The 22,760-nt window shown below is 38.5% G+C and overlaps 1 protein-coding gene across 1 annotated transcript in view; it reads left to right on the plus strand.

The window, feature by feature from the left end:
* LOC126198416 (probable E3 ubiquitin-protein ligase HERC1) overlaps positions 1-22,760 on the plus strand; it is a 747,204-nt gene that overhangs the window by 219,272 nt on the left and 505,172 nt on the right. The window contains exons 17-19 of the mRNA XM_049934719.1: positions 225-422; positions 12,181-12,619; positions 21,454-21,632. Of these exons, the coding sequence (XP_049790676.1) occupies positions 225-422; positions 12,181-12,619; positions 21,454-21,632 (816 nt within the window). The remainder of the gene's footprint in view (positions 1-224; positions 423-12,180; positions 12,620-21,453; positions 21,633-22,760) is intronic.

A 22,760-nucleotide genomic window follows, 5' to 3' on the forward strand; every position in this document is an offset into this window, starting at 1 on the left:
ATATACCACTTTTCCATCTTAAAGTTCACAACAGTTATTATTACAGTAATGTTGCATAATTGTTTGAAATCCATTCTTTGTTTTGTTAGTACCTAATGAATCTCTTTTAAAATAAACCTAATTGACTCATAGCTGCTGATTCTGTTATAAAGATATGTTAATGTTTTACTTTTAGAAACACATTTGCTTATGTCTGTTTTTGCTTTGATATATGATTCACACAGATCTGGATTCTCCTGGACCAAGTCAGAGTACATGTTTTTTTATAGACTTGAGTCGTACATGTGCCTTATTGGTGGGACGTTGCCTTGGCGGCATACTACATGGACCACAATTTTCTTTGGAAGAAAAGAATGGATGTCACTGGTTAAACCACCACCTGTTTTCACATGGACGTGAACTTTATGATTCCATTAATGTCTGTAAGTTTACAACAACATAATGATCATTTTGGGAAACTCATCCATTTATGTAATTACAGTAATTTAAAATTCTTTTGTTGTATCATTTCCTTTTGTGCAGTTACATAATTTGATATTAATAAGAGAATCGAATGCAATGAGGGGAGAGGTGCAAACAGTGGTAGAATTATTAATACGGCTGAGTTTAGAGCAGATGTATTAGAGGAGCAAAGTTTTATTTCACTGGACAATTTTAACAAGTGACTGCATGCACTCTGTCCCGAATTTGCAAGAGAGGAAGGTGGAAACATTTGTGGCTGACTGTATCACATTAGACAAAATTTAGGAATAGAAACTTGGTTTATTGCATGTTTACAAAGAAATAAGACCATCATATTGTAATTATGGAAGTAGGCTGAAGTTTGAAAGAAATAAGAACAGGTGCATTGAGAAATTAGGATATAGAGTTAAAGCCAAAGCACTAAGGTTAATTGGTGGAAGAGAAAAGGAGTATAGAAAATATGAAAATAATTAAGAATCCAAAGAAAATGACACTGATTAAAAACAAAAAAACTGCCTGTAACTTAGAAAACTGATAGGTTTGTTCAAGAAAGGACATAAAAAAATATGTAATATGTGATATGAAGCAATGGCCACCAAGAAACAATGTCAGTGATAAGTAGAAAGAAACCAAGGCAAAATGCCTATGAGAACAATGAAGTGAACATGTTTATAGTGAATCCAGATATTGTGACTAGATTAACTGCAGTGTTGAAGAGCTGGTGAGATAGCATTGTTGAATGCAGAGTAAAAAATGATGATGAAGAATTGCGGTGAAGTAAGAAATGAACTTCCCAAGGAAATGACCTCCAAGTGAACAAAGTGCTATTCACATGTCATACATGCTTTATGTTCTATATTCTCGTAATCACAGATGCCTACATCTTTGAACGTATTGTCTTGGACAACAATTTTGATATCTTGTTACGCCTTCTGCTGATACAAAGCAAGGGGTAGAGTTATATATAGAGATGATCATAGAGTTGTCATGCTTCATCTGGGAAGAAAGTGTTCCATACTAAATCTCTTATTGCAATGCATCAAGAAATGTCTCCAAAAAGGCAGAGTAGCCCAGACACTTCCATTTATGGCCAGCTTAGAAGGACACATGTTGTGATGACCAAGGGACTTGACATCTTTTAGATAATGTTGGATAATGGCAGAAGTGTGTTCCACAATAAATGTCGCTGCCCCCCCCCCCCCCTCCCGAAGATAGTAAATGTTCCCACTCCCATTCCCTAATTCTGTTTCATTCAACAAAGAAAAAGTCAGTATAAAATTTCTGCCCAATCAGACAACTTCTAGATGAGCACTAAACACCTTTAAGTTGGAAAATATTGTACAAATTAATTAATTCTGTTTAAAGGTGGTAGGCTCTTCCCCATCTGGGTGCTGTTTTAGAATAAAAGAAACTTTTGCTGATATATTAAGGTCACTGCAACAGTTGTAAAAACATTCTGAACCAAGTTTACCAAAACATATTTTACAAAATATCCTGATAATGTGAGAAATTTAAGAAAAAAATGTAGTTTGGTTAATAATGCACACTGTTGTATAAGAACAATGCATTTTCATCTTTTATTAAACCGAAACATGATGTGAGTCTTACGGAGGATTTAGTATTATAAGGTTTTCTATGTTTTCCTGCAACAGTGTGTTAAACTAATTCAGTCACATCATTTTTGAGATTTTTTTAATAATATTAAACTAGTTTGCAACCTCTTTTTTCATGCAACAGCTGTCTTTGGTACGTTCTCAGTTCCACTTTCATAGCCAGGGGTATCCTTCCACAATGAAAGGGCTTTGATGAGAAAGTCAGTGTTGAGAGAAAACCTGTAGAAGAAATATTTGATGCTAAGAATTACAAAAGCCAAAAACTCAATGTTGATAAAGAAAGAAAAACCAATTTGACATAGAGTGTTTTTCATCTACATCTTGAACTTTGTGTCCTTGCAGCACAACTTACATTGTATTAACTTCATCTGCTGTTGGAACATTATCATCAAATAATGACAGAGTCACAGTTTCAGGAACCAAGTACCTGTCTGATATCTGGACCAATATCCTGATAATTTCACAGTTCTCTTTGCTTTAAATTTTCTTAGTATTCATCTCACGGTTGTTTCCTCATGGTAAGAAGATGATCAACAAATCAAAGAATGATAGAATGTATGCCATCAGGCATTTCATTACCACCAGTCATGTAAACCTGTCTGTAAAGTTTTGCCTTTGATTCTATGACTCTTGTGCAGTCTGTCATGTTGCAATGTGTCATGTCTGGACCAAAGGTTGCTTTACCAGAGGGTCAAAATAGGTCCTCAAAACAATGGGACGTAATAACAGAGGAGGGACAACAGATCATGACTAAATAATTTTCCTAGATTTGTAGTGATGAACTGTGTTGCTTGCCATTTTATCACAACAAAGGACCTGAAATTTTTCGGTTAAACTTTCCACTGGGAAATAGCTGTGGCTTGCCCTTCTCCTTCAGGGACTCCCAATATTATTCCTCCTTGCCTTGGAAAGTTACTATTATTAACAGTCCACCAACCTTTACAACACTGTGTTTGCTGGTACCAGCTTCCAGCCCTGTGCAGTGCTAATTCTTGGCAGTTGTTAGATTTGTGTCGTAATTCAGTCTTTCTTCTCTAACTTTTTTCAGTATCTTTGAAAATAAGTTTACTTTGTTGTCAGGTTTTCAATATAACACTTGAAATCTTCTGAATCCACTATAAAAATGTAAAACCCATTTTGATCTTTCATCTATCAACCACTCCAGACAAAACAGATGTAAAACAGTGCAAAGTACGTCAAGATTATGGAGCTGCTGCAGCAGCTTCAGTTATTGCTGTGACTGATCTTTGCTCAACAATGATAGGTGACTTTCTATTTTAATGACCAGCATCATTGTTTCTTTGGTTGCTGACAAATCATCTGTTTATAATGCACCAACCTGACAAGAAGCAAAATGTTCCAATTCTTAAGAAATCATTTTTCTTCCGCTAGCTTCCATTGGAATGTGATTCAGAGATATTTGTTTCTTGTGTTTTAGTTTTTGACCTACGCTAAAAACATAGGATGGTTGTCATTTTTGAGATGCTGCATTAGGAAATTATTTTTGCTAAGTGATGATCCACAGTTGATAAGTACTTTATGAAATTCTTACCCTCTTCTTTTTTTCATCTGTTTTAAATCTCAGAGTAAGCTATGTCAGAAAGACTGTCCATCATTTCCACAAAAAGATCTCTCTTTTTTTTTTTTTTTCTGCCACTACAGTTATACTCTGAAAACCACAGTGAAGTGAAGTGCTTGGCAGAAAATAATTTCCAGTGTACCGCTCATGAGGGCTTTATCCCATTCCATTCGTATACAGAATGCAGGATCAATGATTACTTAAATGACTCAGTGCATGATATAATTAATCTGATTTTGACTTCATGGCCCTTTTGGAAATGATGTGTAGTATATTTCTGGATTCCTCACTTACCACTGATTTTTGAAAATTTTAAGTAGGGTTCATGGGATGGTTGACATCTTGTCTTCAAGCATGTGCTAGTTCAGATTTTTCAGCAACTCTTTACCATGGATCCAATAAGCCTCTGATTTTGTATACTGCCCTTCTTTGTATCCATTTAGTATCTGCTGATAGTCCTGGTCTTTATCTTTAACATCGGAGGCTAGGCTGTGGGCAATGGGTTACATACACTTGAGCATTATTTTAGGACGAGTCACAAAAGTGTTTTGTGACCTACTTTCTTTGTATACTGATTGCATTTCCTTAATATTCTGTGATTATATCAAAGTTTGCCAACTACATTACCTATGACTGGGCCTATGTGATTATTCTGTTTCATTGTTCAAACTATTGGATCCACATAATTTAAGTAAAAGCAACAACTCCCTTAATAGCAGAGGTGTTGTTGAAAGGCACATAAACAAGACTCAGCACGTTGTTAGCTTTCAGACAAATTATTTTTTGAGGTAGAGTAAGTGCACATGAGTGGCGGAGACCAGGAGGGGCAGTTGGTGAAGGTTGGCTGATGTCAGGAAGGGAATGGCAGCAGGTGTAGAGATTATAAATGTGCAAGGGAGAGGAAACAGGTGCACAAGCTAGGAAAGTGGTTTGGATTCCTTCACTTGTTAGATTGTGCTGTAGATGATGACTTTGGACAGTGGATTGGCATGGGGGGACAGAACACAGAGAAAGAAGAGACTTTGGGGAAGAGGATGTAAGTTCAGGACACGTGAAATTAGTTTCCTGGAATAGGGGTGGAGGTGGGTGCAGGGGAGGAGGCTGTCGAAGACAGAGGCCAGGAGGATATGGGAATGAAGGATGTGTTGCATTGTTAGTTTCCAACTACTTATTCCAGAGAAATTGGTGTTGGGCAGAAGGATCTGGATGGCATGGAATGCGAAGCAGCTATTGATAGAGCACATTGTACTTGGCAGTACATTCTGCCACTGAATGGTCAACTCATCTCTTGGCCACAGTTTGGCAGTGACCATTAATTTTGGAGGATGGGTGGTTAATTGTCATGCCCACATAAAGTAATGTGCAGAAATTGCAATAGTGCTGGTATGTGAAATGACTGATTTAACAGGTCACAGAGCATCTGACAGGGTAGGATAAGTCTGTGACAGACTGGAGGAGGATATGCTGGGTGGATGAACTGGACATGTTTTCCATCTAGGTTTTCACAGATATATGACCCTTGTGGGATGAGATTGTGAGTGGCAGTGGGTATGACGTAAGGATGGGCTAGAATACTGCATAGACTGGCTGGATGACAGAATACCACTTTAGGAGGAATGGAAAGATTGTGGAGAGGATGTTCCTCATTTACAGGCTTGGAGATAGATAATTAAAGCCCTAGCTAAGGATGTGGTTCACTTGTTCCAGTCCACCATGATACTGAGTGATGAGAGGGTCTAACATTCTGATGACTTAAAGTGTGAGTGTGGATCTGGGTTATATCTCTAATTCCCCCAAACCACCTTCCTCTTCTTTACGAGATGACCTACTTGGAATTTGCAACCACTCTTCTTTACTGAATAGCAGGCTGCTGGAAACCCTCTTGACTTACTCTCTGTCAAACAATGCTAGGTACAGGAATTATTAGACTCTTTCTACGTATGAAATAAGTAGACATAAAAACTTTACTTTTCATCAACTAACGATGTATTTGACCTCCGTACACAATAAAAATTTCACTTTCCACATGAATATGTAACTTCCTGCAAGTATCTCATACAGTTGGACGTTAGAAACAAATAAGAGTTACAGTTAAAAGAAAGTTGGCTTGGATGCCATGACCTTTCTTAACGTGAATCATAAAAATGAGTCTTGCCTCTAACAAGGTTGCGTCAAGAGCCTACAAGAGTACTTTTTCAACTGTTCTTATTTTAATAACAATAGTCAATGACACAATAAGCACAGAGCTGCATATAAACTCCATGGTTCTTCCTTACACACTCACTAAAACATCTATGGATTGCCTGACAGGTACTTGTCAGTGCTGTCCAACCGCCGCGTCTACTTTCTTCCCGCATCTGATTTTAAACCTGCACACACAAACATGTGACACACAGTAGGTAGGATTCTACCATCCCACACTCATATCAACAATATCATGTGTTCAAGACCGTAGAAGGCTGAGTTGTTCTATAATTTACACAGAAATTCTCGAATCACTACAAGGGGTACTTCCTAGCAGCTGGTTCATGGGGGTGGGCAGGTATGTAAGGATATGGTATAGGAAGTCTCCCTGCTGACTATGTTTGGGAGTAGTGCCAGTCTTTGAAGGGCTTAGAAAGACCTCAGCATTCTGGGCAAGGAATTTCTTGCCATTGCATAAGTACCATCCACTCTAAACTATATTGGAGTGACTTTTGCTGTGGGAAGGATGACAGCTATCAAAATGTAGGTACTGTTGATAGTGGGTTTGACATGAAAAAAGATATGACTAGAGCCATTAGAGGGATGGAGATCAACATTCGGGAGGGTGGCACTCTGGCCTGAGGTGATCAGGTGATATGGGTGGGAGGCAAAGTGTTGAGGCTTTGAAGGAATGAATGGGTATAGATAATAAAAATATCACCAATGAACTGGAACATGATTAGGAGTTTGGATGACTACAAAAGTTTCTTCTAGATGATTCATAAACAGATTGGCATAGCAGATTTATTTGTGTATTTTCCCCCTCAGAGGAGAAGTATTTGTGTGTGAGGATGTAATTAGTTAGTTGGATTAGGAATGAGGTCTTGAGTTTGGAGTTGGAAGGACTTCGCTAGCAGGAAGCTCATGTAATAATACTTTACTAACAGCCATTATTTTGATATTTTTTTATTAGGCAACCTGTTTTGACATTACAGTCATGTCATCTTTAAAGCTTTCACATGAATGACACCAAATACCACTCATGCATGTATAAGACAAAGCACCAATATTCACGTCTGGTTCCATAGAAATCCGAACTTGATGAGCATGTGTGCTCTTCACACATGTAGCAGCAACTGCTCATGAAGTTTGGATATCTATGGACCAGATACAAATATTGGTGCCTTGTCTTATCATGCAGGAATGCTACTTGGTGTCATTTATGCGATAGGCCTGGAGATGACATGATTGGAACATTGAAACTGATTGCCTAATAAAACAATATCAAAATAATGGCTGTTGGTACAGTATTACTACATTTCATTGACCAGCTGCTGTTCTACACTCCTGAGCCCGAGATGGAGTCACATTTACAGTCCATGCAGGAATTCAACAAAGATGTGTAGGGATAAGAGAGGTAATGGAGATGGGATGGATGAGAGTAAGTGGTCTTTATCTTTAACATGGGGGGGCTATGCTGTGCGCAGTTGGTTGGAGGTATTGGTCATCCAGAGTGTAGATTATTTCAGTGGTAGCACGGTAACCAGCTACAATGGGACATCCAGGATTGTGGAGTTTATGGATTTTGGGACGCACATAGAAGGTAGGAGTATGAGATATTGCTGGGATCAGGAGGGAGATGAATTCAGGGAGGGATTCTGGGATGTGTCCAAGAATTTGAATAGGGATTGGAATTTAAGTTGAACTTCTGGATTGGCATCACTGTAGCAGCAGGGCATGTAGGAGGAGGAGCCAGACAGTTGGAGAATGCCTCCTGTCAGGTAATTACTGTGGTTCATCATGACAGAGGTGGAGGTGGAGCTTTTTCCTGCAAGGAGATAGATTTATGGTTCTGGTAAGGGACCTGGGGAAGGAGGCTAAGGCCAAGTTGGAGATAAGGAATTTGTGGAAATTAACCAGGAGGTGGTTATGTGGGAGTGGGCAGGGTCATTGTTAGCTGGTGGTATGAATTGAGAGAAGCAAAGTTCAATGTTAAGATATGATTGGCTTTGGTTTGAAGGGTTGGTGATGATTGGGAGAAGGAGAGTAAGTCTTTGACGAGTGCAGAGTCATTGAACCTGGATGTGGGGTTGAAGGTAAAGGGTAAAGCCTTTGGATAGAGCTGCAACTTCTGTAGGATTGAGATTTTTTTGTGGCTAGATTGATAACATTATTTTGGGATTGTTCAAATTCTGTGTTTGTGGGATGTTAGGAGGAAACTGTGGAGGTTGTGGCAGATGGGGAAGGTCAGAAAGGCAGGGTCTAGGTATTATGAGGGGATTTACTGTGGGTGGGATAGCTATTGATGGACACTAGTGCTCTGAGGTGCAAATAGGATTTTAATAAATTGGAAAATTTTGGGAGGTGGTTCTCTTCATTGCTCAGGAAAGCAAGGCTTTTAATGTGGGAGATGGGGTGTAGTTAATTGGGGTTGCACAGTAACAGTTTCTTTTGGAGTGAGCACGGGTGGTTCGGGGATACCTGTGCCTTGGTAATTATTTCTGTGCGTGATTTCTCGCCAATAGCAGATTGATGCATGGAGCATATTAACACACAACAGAAAACAACATTCACACTAAACTTTCATGTGTGTACTATTGCTGGAAAAGAGCTATTGCAAGAAAGCTAGTGTGAATGCTGTTCTCTGTTATGTGTTACTGTGCTTCACTCATCGATCTTCTGTAGATGAGTGGTTGCCTTTCCCTTATTTTATGTATTACTCCATCCAGGAATTTCCATTATTATTATTCACTGTTTGATTTGTATCTCTAACAATGAATAGTGGAAATGGTACTGAAGTTCACTACCTAAATTGAAGTGTAAGTTGACATATTATTTTACCATGCTGGTGAACAATGCAGACAAAATACAAGACCTGTTAAATGCTATGAGCTATGTACCGCATACTGAATTAGAGTTATGCACAAAAAATTAAGTGAAAGTAATTAGGAATAATAAGTTGAAGAAAAACAAAGAAATTAACGTCAAAGTTGAGAAAGATATGTTGAATGGAATGAGAAGTATCCTGAAATGAAAAATGCCCGCTATCTGGGAAGCAAAGTCACACAAAATGTGTGAAGCAAGGCATGCATAAGAATCTCATTAGTCACACGCAAAGGAAGGTTTTACCAGTAACGTAAATCAATTGGCATAAAAAATTAATTGTGAAGTGATGACAGGATTGTTGACTCTGAAAGTCTGAAGTACTTTACAAGTAAGAAATGGAATTGTGGACTGCAGGAAACACTCACCAAAGCAAATCTGAAGGGTTCAAAATGAACAGTTTTCGATGGTGTTGAGCCACAATTGTACAATATTTTTTAAAATGGTAAACTCCCGGATGACTACATATTATTATATTTATCTTCTGTACATCCAGATTTGAGCTCTTATGCCTTTCTCAGGTACAGTGTTAAAAGAATGTAGACTCTAGAAGACCCTACATTCTTTGACAGTTCATCTTAAAGATGTGTTAGTCTTCCTTACCTGCTTTGGATTGCCTTAACAGATATGACATAATAATGGTCTAGCAACTTTTAGCATTGTACTTGAGAATGGCATAAAAGCTGAAATCTGGACAGTACAGAAGATAAATATATAACAACGAAGACAATCAATTATGATAAGATTATTTAATTGGGTAGAAAAAAATCTGCTCACCAAGCGGCAGCAGAAGACACACATAAAAGACTGTTGTGATTGGCAAGCTTTCAGAGCCAGTGGCTGCTTCTTCAGGAAGGAGGGTTGAGGGGGAAGGAAGAAGGGTGAACGAAAAGGACTGGAGAGGTCTAGGAAAAGGGGTAGATTTTGGGAAAGTCACCCAGAACTGCGGGTCAGGGAGACTTACCTTACAGGGATGAGAAGGAAAGACTAATTGTTGGGGACTGCATCAGATGAGATTTGAGAATCTGAGGCTCAGGTTTTCAAATCATGTCCAATGCAGTCTTCCCTTCTCATCCCATACTGTTAGTCTCCCCTGACCCGCAGTTCTGGGTGACTTTCTTGAAATCTACCCCTTTTCGTAGACCTCTCCAGTTCTTTTCCTTCGCACTTCTTGCTTCCCCTTCAATCCTACTGCCTGAAGAAGGAGCTACTGACTCCAAAAGCTTACCAATCTCAACAGTCTTTTTAAGTGTGTGTTCTGCCGCTGCTTGCTGAGTAGATTTTTTACCTATCCAATTAAATAGAAGATAAACATAGTAATACACAGGCAAATAGTGGTTTACTTTTTCTCTTAAAAAAAAAGTCTAAGGCACGTAGGAGAAATTAACCTAGCAGCAGAGGAAACAGTATAAGAGAAAATTGCAGAGAATGACACACATTGTAATATAAAGAGAGATTAATGAAAATGTGAAGCGCAGTGTGTATTCAAGTATGAAGAGATTGCCACTGAAAGAAAAGAAGTAGTTAATGTTCTCCTAAAGTAAAAAGGCAATCAGGAAAAGGAAATACTTAAGAAAGCTACTTGAAATAAAATTTGTCAATGAAGATGTAGTTTTATTGTTGAAATAGCTGTTAGTTTGTAGTGCATTTTAAAGGTTGTTGAGGGTATGTTGATGTTTCCTTTCAAGAATGGGATTGATTTTTTTATTTTGTGCAGTGTGCTTTCATATATGTGGTGTCTGTTCTTTCAGACATGTCCTGCAGCCACTATGAAGTGAGTCACAAAGGAATTAAAGACATAACTGCCAGTGAACATTGATTTATATCAATGGGGGAGATTGAAAATTTGTGCTGGACTGGGATTTGAACCTGGGTCTCCCACTTTCTGGGCAGTTGCACTGGCCACTACGCCATTTGGCACAGTGGTCACAAAAGCATGGACCTACCCTAGCACATCTACCATCAAATCCAAATTATCAGCTTATACCACACACTACTGATGTGTAGTGCCCCCTGCTCATTAGCCTCATACTTGTATCATCTCCCCATTCGCTGTAAGAGTTTGAGTTCGGTGTGCATCTGCAATGAAGGGATCATTGACTGTCATTGCCTAAGATGATGTAACTTACCAAATGAAAGTGTTGGTATGTTGATAGATACACAAATAAACACAAACAAACACACAAAATTCAAGCTTTCACAACCCACGGTTGCTTCATCAGGAAAGTGGGGAGGAGAGGGAAAGACAAAAGGATGTGGGTTTTAAGGGAGAGGGTAAGGAGTAATTCCAATCCTGGGAGCGGAAAGACTTACCTTAGGGGGAAAAAAGGACAGGTATACACTCGCACACACACACATATCCATCCGCACATATACAGACACGCAAGCTTGTGTCTGTATATGTGCGGATGGATATGTGTGTGTGTGTGTGCGCGAGTGTATACCTGTCCTTTCTTCCCCCTAAGGTAAGTCTTTCCGCTCCCGGGATTGGAATGACTCCTTACCCTCTCCCTTAAAACCCACATCCTTTTGTCTTTCCCTCTCCTTACCTCTTTCCTGATAAAGCAACCGTGGGTTGCGAAAGCTTGAATTTTGTGTGTGTGTTTGTGTCTATTTGTGTGTCTTATCAACATATCAACGCTTTCCTTTGGTAAGTTACATCATCTTTGTTTTGAGATATTTTTTTCCCACGTGGAATGTTTTTGTTTCTGTATGTGTGTGTGTGTGTGTGTGTGTGTGTGTGTGGTGGCTGTTCTTTCAGATATATCCGAAAGAACTGACACCATTTCAATCCTCCTGCAGCCGCTATGAATCAAGACATGAAAGAATGACATTAGCTGCCAGTGGGCTTTGAGTAGTGAGGCTAATGAGCAGGGGGCACTATGTCAGTAGTGTGTTACAGAAGCTGACAATTTGGGTCTGTTGGGATGCATGCTAGGGTAGTGGTCAGTGCAGCTGCCTAGTAAGTGGGAGACCTGGTTTCAAATCCCAGTTGGGCACAAATTTTCAGCATGCGCCATTGATACAAATCAGTGCACACTGGCAGTTAATGTCTTTAATTCTTTGTGTCTCAGTGTACTTTTGTTAACAATATAATGAAAAGGATAGTTGCTACTCACCATATAGTGGAGATGCTGAGTTGCAGACAGGCACAACAAAATGACTGTTGGGAAGTTAGCTCTCATCCAACAAGGTCAAAAATAGGCAACATACACACATGCACACACTTGCACAAACACAACTCACACACACATGACCACAGTCTCTGGCAGCTGAAGCCAGATTGGTTTGTCCTTGTTGGCTGAAAGCTAAGTTTCCGGCAGTGTTTTTATTATTCCTTTCTGTAACTCAGCGTATCCACTGTATGGTGAGTGGCAACTATCATTTTCGTTATATTGCTACATTCCATCCTGGATTTTCTACTGTTTACTTTTGTTAACCTGTGGTCCTGTTTTTCAGTGAGTGTTATACTGGAGCTTACAAATACAATTGTTGCTCCTGGTGCTGTTATCTCCCCTGTTCTACGAGAAAGTGTCAAGCACTTAAAGCCAGATGTCAGACTGTGTGTGGAATCCTTAGACATATTTAAGAAATCAACTAGTGTGCAGAATAGTGGCGCAGTGTCAAATGAACAGTGTTTTTCTGCTATTAATGAGTCTCAACTGAAGGAAGATATTTGTTGCTCTAATATAAATATGAGCAGTGCATATGGTTATTCTGACAGTGATGCTCCTAAACACTTTTTTCCATATGAAGATATGATAGAATATGCACAAGCTAATGATTGGGACACGTGTGGACTGGAGTCTAATCCAGTTCTTGAAGCTATTTCCAGAATACTACTTGCAGCCTTGCTGAAGCACACGGGATTGCTTTCAGTTGCTGTCAACAAGCAGATGTGAGTGTTTGTCATCTTCATTTTGTGTTTGCTAGTAATAATCTTACTGCAACAAGTAAGAAGTTACTGCAAGTACTAAAATTTGAACTGTTCAGTGTTCTTTGTATTTGCTTATTACAATAATTTTTTGTTTGCCATTTGACCACTACTGTTGTAGAATTACGCTATAAATGTTACATTCATTGCCTTCTAATTCTTTGTAAGGTAATCATTCTGAATTTGAAATATGTGATGACTGGAGCATAAGAGAAAGAGAAATTAATTACTTAATTGTTGCAAGAGTTCATAGGGCTGCACAACTTCATCACCTGTGTCCACATGTTACTTTCCTCATTTACTGCTTTGGATTTATCTTAATCTGGAACCTTTCTAAGAGTGATGGTTACCTGTAGAGTCAGCGGTGTGTATGAAAGGCATATATGTGATGAAATATCAGCAAATTTTGTTTCAAGAAAGTTGCAACACTTAAATTTACATCTACATCTTCATTTACATCTGCATTTACATTTACATCTATACTCTGCAGACCACCATGAGGCACATGGCATAGGGTACGTCCCACTTGCTGTTCGTATGTGTCAGGACACATGTGAACAGCAAGATGACATAATGTTTTGCACCATAAATGAAGTGCAAAAGTTTTGTTTTTCAGTGTATAAAATTAGCTGCAAGCCAGTCAACGAACTTGCAGATGACAGGATCTATGCTGACAAAACGGCAACAGAAAAAGCATTGAAAATATGACTCAGATAGCTAGAACAGTTCTTAAAATCATGTTGTATCATACAGTAAATAATATTTAAAGAACCCACTGATGATGGTGATATTTGTCGCTGAAACTAGTTTGGGAAATAAATAAGTAAATAAATAACAAAAAGTGTTGTGCATCAAAGCATATTCACATTTCCTGTATTGTTGTTTTTCTATGCAAGCACGTACCAAATGGAGGAGTTCCAAGATAAAGTTATCATCCCTACAATTAACAGACCCTACCTTTTCATTTTCCTCCTCTTGACACCAGGCAAAACAGGTTTCCTATAAACTATGAAATTTGTTATTAATAATCCAACCCAGTTCAAAAGTAATAGCAGTGTGCATAGCTATAACACCAGGAGAAAGGATGATCTTCACTATGCAGGGTTAAATCTGACTTTGGCACAGAAAGGTGTAAATTATGCTGCCACAAAAGTATTTGGTCACCTACCAAACAGCATCAAAAGCCTGATAGACAGCCAATTGGAATGACTCCTTACCCTCTCCCTTAAAACCCACATCCTTTCGTCTTTCCCTCTCCTTCCCTCTTTCCTGATGAGGCAACAGTTTGTTGCGAAAGCTTGAATTTTGTGTGTATGTTTGTGTTTGTTTGTGTGTCTGTCGACCTGCCAGCACTTTCATTTGGTAAGTCACATCATCTTTGTTTTTAGATATATTAAAATAATTTCTAGATGACAACTCCTTCTACTCATTGGCTGAATTTTTCGATATAAATTAAGGGGAAAAAAAAAAACAACAACAACTTAAACATTAGTGTCATGCAATATTTTGTGTAATGTAATATCTTGTACAGACATCTTTTATTAACCTGACATGTTCCACATCATTATGAAGTGTCTTATTCATGATCTATGGAACAAGTATTAATCTAATCTAATCTAAGGTGAAGTGAGACCCACTGGCTCAGTTTCAGTTTCAGTGAGAGAGACAGCACCTCAAACTTGGTGGTTAGGAGGATCGGTGCAACATCCTGAGTCCTCTCTGGTCCCCGTCCACCCTGTACAGGACGGCTATCTCTACCATTGACATGCCACTTGTAGTCGAGATCCTGTACTTTCTGCAGAGCAGGCAGGATCCACATGAGAGGATAGTACATAATGCATCTCTGCTACTGGTATCACAGGTACACGACTCTCAGGAGCTCTCCCAAAACACCAATTTGCAGCAGTTGCCAATCGTTTGACAGTAGTCAGGGTGATTTCCAGCTGCTTACGAAAGTCAACCAACTCATCCCTTGTTCGAGAACAGCATTCACAGTGGGGCTGAAATTGGGCTGGTGAATAAATAACTTTAAATTAAACCTGTTGATTATCTTTTAATTTGTTGAGCTAAACAATTGCTAATTCCATATAAGAGTTGAAGCAACAAATACATGAATCAAGACTTCTATTAAGGTAGCACAAAAACCTGTGGTAAAATTTAGTAATTTCCTAAAAATTTTGATGTTAATCGTAGTTGTCAGCAAATTTGAAAGCAGAGTTAATGTACAACTGGATGTAACACAATATGTTAATTGGAATATCTGCTACAGTAGCTAAATCACAAATGCCAATTTACTACAAATAGCTTGTAGATTATACAAAGGACAGTGGTAACTTCCAAAAATTCTTAAAAACACTCATTTATTCGCTTTGATAAACACTGAAATTCAGGGGTGATGAATTCTGTGGCAGAAGTATCCAAAAACACTCGTACCGATAACTTAGGAAAATATAGTTTTGTCAAAAATTCTCAAAAAGTAACCTATTTCTCACATAATTGTACAATGCAATTAGAGAATGATCGTTTTGAATGAGGTTAGAGCCACTGTTGTCAAAAATTTTAAAAGAACACCATTAAGTTTAAGCCTATAATTGACGATAACTGTACAAGTTTATTGTGGCACTCACGAATGATCAAAATTTCGCAATATATTTCAATACTAGATGGGTACTGACACAGTCAATGAAAGATTATGCAGAAGCAACACAAACAGTAAAATATGTGAATCTAGAACTTCAAATCAGCACATGAAATTTGTACGAGCGGTCTCTCACAAAGGAATATTCCGAAGTTGGCTTTTATGTATAAATAAATGCGCGTATTGCACAGATTTTTCACTCAGCTGTTTCTGTGCACCTTTTATACTGGCATGCAGTGTGAGTTAATCTTGGTCAAAGTCGCTGAAATGTGCAGCACCAACAAAGCGTGTCTTCTGCCTGTTGCAGCTAACAATGCAATGTATTGCAAGATTAGAAAAACATTCACTGTCCTCTTAGTAGTAACACTTGTGTGTGATGTAGCACCAGCTGACTGTACTCTGAAGTAATGGAAAGCCACTGTCAGAACTCAGAAATAGTGGAAAGATGGAACTTTGGGAATATTTATTTATTCTTAATTTTTTTATTAAATGATACACCCAAACTAAGTTTATAATTAGAGCATGGGCTCATACCTTTATTTATCTACAAAAATCTTTATGTGATTCAAATTCAATTTCATGTGAATACTGACCTCAGATAATCCAACTAATTTTAGTCTGTACTGAAAATTCTAAGCTAAAGATGTTTGTTTATTTTGTAGTTATACAGATTAATTTCAAATATGGTGGAAAGTGCAGTTTAATTACTCTTTACTGAAAAGACAATAGTATCACCACAGGTTTGTTATTATTGAAATTATATACACAATTCCCAATAGCATAGAGTGAAGGCTGCCTTTACAAATTTGTTTACAGCAGTCATGCATATGTGAAGTTCACATAAGTGCTTCAAAATTGTTGCTTTTGAGCCGTTCGATTTAAGGGATACTGTCACAGAAACTCCTTTTTTGAAACTGATATTTTGGCCATATACCTTTCAGCCATCTTACGGGTGAACTGACAGAGTTTTGTAGCTTCAATCTGTCAGCTCACAAGGAAGATGCCAAAAGGGATGTGACCAAAATATTAGTTCAAAGAAGTTTCTGTGGCTTTACAACCAGAATATAATGGACCAGTGAATATCCCACAAAAATACAAAAACAAACAGTTGCTGTATAAAACTTTTATGTGATGGAATGTACACAAACAGGTGTATCGTAACAGCTCGTAGTCATTTTAACAATTGCCCATCACAAAGGAACTGTATATAATGTATATGACAACAGGTCCCAACCACTGCTATCCAAAACCTGTTACAGTGAATGAATTTTGCGAGCCTCATGTTAGAGTTCATGAAGGATTCACTAATCTGAACACTATAGTGTGGTTCACAGAAAATCCACATTGCATAATAGAAGTAATGAAAACTGAAGTGTACTGTGTTGTTAGTGGATGCAGAGCTTTCTGTCACTGACTTCACCATCTTTGCTTTAGTAATGCTGCTCTGCCATCCACAATTAACTACAGTATTTACCAAAGTATAAGACGACCCTGAATATAAGACGATCCCCCATTTTTTAAGAGGCTCCTTGAGAACATTTATTTTTTAATGTATTCTGAATAATTAAAATTACAAAACTTTAATTGATGTAAGGGATCTGTCTGATGAGTTAACATTACGCCTGTTCTAAATTTCTGCCAATTATTGATTGTCTACATTTTGATAATACAAAGAGAAATAAAATAAACAAAAAGGAATTGTTTACATCAATTTTTATCCTCACTGCCTTTTTGTTTGCTTAGCCAGTCCGTGGTATCACTATTTTTAATCATTGTCATCATCCTAAGAGGACAGCTGTGAAACTTTTATCTCCTTTGCCACAGATATTTGGCTGTTTCTTCCGAATATGTTGAGATTTCTGAGGTTGTGGGTACTGTGAGGCCTGAGAACATACCTTCATCATCATCATCATCATCTTCTTCTTCTTCTTCTTCTTCTTCTTCTTCTTCTTCTTTAATGTTCCCCATATCTCTTGCTTCCAAACATATAGTCTGCCCTTCATACCTCATGGTAAGTGTTGAGAACATTGTAGCATGAAACATCTAGGCTTTTAATGTTTCCTACAGAAATTTATGCTATTCTTGAGTATTTACCCAATTTTAAAGTCAGTTCGGTTCCAAGTGCACATGGACTCATGCAGACTGCTGTTTAAACATGGTATATATTCATAAAAAGACAAAGTATGCAGTATACATTCCCATGGTTGGCTGCATGATGAAATTTATGCCTGCTCAACACTGTCCTTTCTTCACTCATCTTATTTATCTGCCAAGCTGGTTCACTGTTCCCCCTCCAACTTTCCATAATGCTATGCTTGAGCAACAGTGAAACATGGACGGTAAAATCTTCTAGGGCGTAGGTAATATGTAACAACAGCAACTAATACATAAATAAAAGATCACAGTTGTTATTCAGTCCAATTCTCAAACTTTTGCTTGTCCTCTGATGTAGTGATGTCTGTTTGTACTATCTACACATCGGGTTTTTCGGCTGTAATTTTTTCTTGCGACACAATGATGGTGAGTTCAGTATGATTTATTTCATTCAAAAGACATTTCATTCTGGATTAATTTTCCTTCTCATTTCATCTGATTAAAAGCCGGTAACGATTGCCTCAGGTACTCTAATACGTTCACAGCGACCCAATTTCTCATTTGCAACCCATGTGGTAAACCATAACAAAATAAAATACTGACTTCAGTTCATAATCAATTAATGCTTTTGAAGGACAAGAATTTTGCCTTTGGATGTCACCTTTACTTAAGAAACAGTGTAATTATATGTATATGGTGTCTGTACATGTACGAGAACTTTCACTGCAAAAACTTTGAAATACAACAAAAGTTTGCAAGATTTAGAATTTAGTGTTATTTCCTCCTGTGTGTCACAAAACTGTCAATTTTAAGCAGAGCATTAGACACTATTAGTCACTAGTTCATAGTTTCTCGTGTATTCCTTGCACTAACATCGCGAGTCAAATGTCGCGTGACTGTTTGACCAAAGTTGCTACTGTATCGAGCACTTCGGCGTATTGGGAAATCTCGAGCCTATTTGAATGCAAGTAAAACCAAGTTTTGTTTGATATAACCTTCCGTTTGGGATTGTTTAAAATAAATTTGTTTGAAACCTCAATAGCAAAAGCTTCATCTGTAAATGTAAGATGAACGCTTTAATAATCTATTAAACAATGTAAAAACATTGTCCTCACTATCAATAGTTTAATCTGTGACTATAAACCAATTCCGTATTTTTTGAATGACTAATTAATGGTTGGTGGGAGGGGGGGGAGCTTGTCTTGTAATCAGGTAAATACGGTAATTCAACAAATAGAATTTTTACTTTTAATTTTTTTGGGTATATATTCTGTTTTCTCCTACTTCACCACAACAGTTGGATGTTTCAAAGATCCCCATCTCTCGTACTGAGGAGCTGATAATTTAACTTATATTAGATTATATACGGGACAAAATGGATACAATTGAGGCATTTCCAGTCTCATTCTAGGCGCTCATATGTATCACTTGTAATATTTAGGAAAACAACAGTGGCTACTCTGGCAGTGAGAATGTAAACTGCTCAGGAATAAATAATCCTTTTAAAGCCATCTTATGAAGGTAATTTATCATTGCATAACATTATGGGGTGTGCATATTATTGCAAATAAAAAAATAAATCAGTTGTACTTTTACCGATCCCTCTAAAATACGGCTAGGTGAATTCCAGGTTAGATATTTTTAGGCCATTAATTTTTGTTGACATGATCCACGGGACTGCATTGTGTGATATACTCTCCCGTCTACAGCTAAATACACAGCTACAACACTGCTGTTAAGTAAAGTAAATTATTTTTAGCATGTAAGGCTACAGGAGAGGGTATATGTAGAATGTATTACTTACTCAATTAGGATGTTATCTTGAGTCAGTGAGATGTTTGCATCATAATACAAGCTGTGGAATGAAACACTAATTTTTCTGTTGCATATATATTTTTCTCAAAAACCATCATAGGCAACTGCCACAGAAATGACATCAAACTGTTACACAACTGATTCGTCCAACTTCTATTAAAAATAAATAAATTAATTAATTTAAAAAAAAATTTAAAAAAAAATCTGTTTTATGACGGCTTCGCCAAATGGCCTGGCACTGGCCCTTGTGCAGGGTCAAAACGGACTCCAAAAAACTTTCAGGGATTGTTCTGGGATACCTTCAGATCATTTTGGTATAAGGGCCCCGTGGTTTCTGGCAGCTCGCTACAGAGTTATTGCATTTCGTTTGGTTTCTTGCCCCAATTGGCTTTGTTTCTGTATTGCAATGAATAGTACACAACAGTGATGTCAGCAATATGCAATGTGTGTCTTGTTTGGAACTCAACTTGTTCTAGTCACTTGCTGTAGACAGCGAAAAAGTCCACTTTACTCTTTGCTCTCAATCTTGCATTCAGTACTGCACAGTTCTGTTTAGGGATTTTGTTTTCCGGCATTGCTAACAGTGATGCACATCAGTACTATGGACAGGTTTACTGATGAAGAGTTGGCTGATATGCATTCCCTGAATGCAACAGAACAGCGGTGTGATGATGATACGCAGAGTTGTTCCTGCATCAACAGCAATCATGTCACAGCACTTTTGCATATGAAGGTTGTTGCAGCGCTCTGTGTTGTATGATGTATGTTTCTTCACTATTGTGGAGGTATTTTCATAGAAATAAGCAAAACCAAATAAATCACTATTACATTATTACTCTGTAACCAGCTATTCGAGACCGTGGGTCTCTTATACAGAAATACTCAGAAGGTATCCTGAACAATTTCTGGAAGTTTGTCTGGTTCACCCTTTATAAATAAATAATAGTCAGGGGTATTACATACATTTTGCTACTAGCAGGTTCTCTTCAGTGAAGACTTAATATTGACAAAGTTCTAAGTGTGTCAGCAAGTTCTACATAACAAAGTAAACATTTAAAATTACTACAGAAATTTGTGAAATTTTATGTCTAAACAGTTATCTTTGAAATATGCAAATTATAAGTAAAACACTTTATTGTTCCAGTTGCCTTCATTTACAAACATTCCAATGCTGAAAAATTATTAATTGAAACATAAAGATGTCTTAAAATCATGTTAAAGATTGTGAAGGGTTGGAAGTGTGTACCTTTTGTATGATTAGCTGTGTCACTTTACAATGCATTCCAGAAACTTCTGTAGTACAAATTTGTGTATTCTATCCAAAAACTGTATTTGAAGCTTCTACGTTAGCTGAACTGAAATATATAAACAAGAATCTGTGATGTATGTAATTTTATAAGTTTGCATATGGAATGAAATGATAAAAATTGCCTTCTGTAGGTCATTAAATTATTTTAAATGATACTGAACAGTGAGTAATATGTGTGACAAAAAGAAACATAACCAAATGTAGAACAACATAACTAAAATACAATGTATTGTATTTGTCACTTGAAAAATGTATTGCCTACTCCCATATGCATCTGGTATCAGATAGTCCTTTATACCACTCTTGCAACAAGCCAGTTACAGCCCACTAGATACCATGGGAACATAGTTCTCACAGACTATCATAGCATGAATTCTTGCATACCTGTTGACAGGAATTTGCAAAAATATCTACAATTTATTTATCATATTTTGTATGTTTTCTTTATTTGCTGCAGCTTCTCTACCACCAGCAGATACGATGCAGTATATGTCATTTATATTTGCCGTTATTCAGGACGTTTGTAAATTAACATCCTTGTCTTGTTTGATTTGTGGTTGTGCTTTGATTGCATTTCATTTAATTTACTTGGACATTCTCTTGCTCCAATAGAAATTTGACAAACTCAAGAAAATGATGAATATGTAATTAGATTTTGAGGAGAGCCTCTTTCCAGTATAAATTTATTTGTATGTTCTTCATGTAATTGTAGAGTCTCTTCCATTAAATGTCATTGAATGGTATCCTATACCAGCAAAAGCTATTTATATCCACGCATGCACTGGCGCGCGCGCGCCCACACACACACACACACACACACACACACACACACACACACACACACACACACATTCATCCTTGCAGTTTGTGAAACCAGACTTGATATTGTATATTTTAGAGTAGAAATTAGTATATATTCTGACAATGATTTCTTTCCTATAGGGGCAGAGAAAACACAGTCATTTGTGAACTATATCAGCTGGTATTCCAACAGCGCCAGAGACTCTTGTCATCAAAGAAACCAGAGAATAATTTGGAAACAGCTGATGACAGTGCATATCTTTCGGAGCACGAACACGAGCCAGAAGAAGAGAATGGACAAGATCGATTGGATGACACTGGTATGATGAACGCTTTATTGTGTCTTAAATATGTTGGTTTTTTGTTTCATTATAACCTAGATTATTGTCTTTTGCATACTACACTCCTGGAAATTGAAATAAGAACACCGTGAATTCATTTTCCCAGGAAGGGGAAACTTTATTGACACATTCCTGGGGTCAGATACATCACATGATCACACTGACAGAACCACAGGCACATAGACACAGGCAACAGAGCATGCACAATGTCGGCACTAGTACAGTGTATATCCACCTTTCGCAGCAATGCAGGCTGCTATTCTCCCATGGAGACGATCGTAGAGATGCTGGATGTAGTCCTGTGGAACGGCTTGCCATGCCATTTCCACCTGGCGCCTCAGTTGGACCAGCGTTCGTGCTGGACGTGCAGACCGCGTGAGACGACGCTTCATCCAGTCCCAAACATGCTCAATGGGGGACAGATCCGGAGATCTTGCTGGCCAGGGTAGTTGACTTACACCTTCTAGAGCACGTTGGGTGGCACGGGATACATGCGGACGTGCATTGTCCTGTTGGAACAGCAAGTTCCCTTGCCGGTCTAGGAATGGTAGAACGATGGGTTCGATGACGGTTTGGATGTACCGTGCACTATTCAGTGTCCCCTCGACGATCACCAGTGGTGTACGGCCAGTGTAGGAGATCGCTCCCCACACCATGATGCCGGGTGTTGGCCCTGTGTGCCTCGGTCGTATGCAGTCCTGATTGTGGCTCTCACCTGCACGGCGCCAAACACGCATACGACCATCATTGGCACCAAGGCAGAAGCGACTCTCATCGCTGAAGACGACACGTCTCCATTCATCCCTCCATTCACGCCTGTCGCGACACCACTGGAGGCGGGCTGCACGATGTTGGGGCGTGAGCGGAAGACAGCCTAACGGTGTGCGGGACCGTAGCCCAGCTTGATGGAGACGGTTGCGAATGGTCCTCGCCGATACCCCAGGAGCAACAGTGTCCCTAATTTGCTGGGAAGTGGCGGTGCGGTCCCCTACGGCACTGCGTAGGATCCTACGGTCTTGGCGTGCATCCGTGCGTCGCTGCGGTCCGGTCCCAGGTCGACGGGCACGTGCACCTTCCGCCGACCACTGGCGACAACATCGATGTACT

The sequence above is a fragment of the Schistocerca nitens genome, chromosome 8 (assembly GCF_023898315.1).
Source record: "Schistocerca nitens isolate TAMUIC-IGC-003100 chromosome 8, iqSchNite1.1, whole genome shotgun sequence".
Classification (NCBI taxonomy): Eukaryota; Metazoa; Arthropoda; class Insecta; order Orthoptera; family Acrididae; genus Schistocerca; species Schistocerca nitens.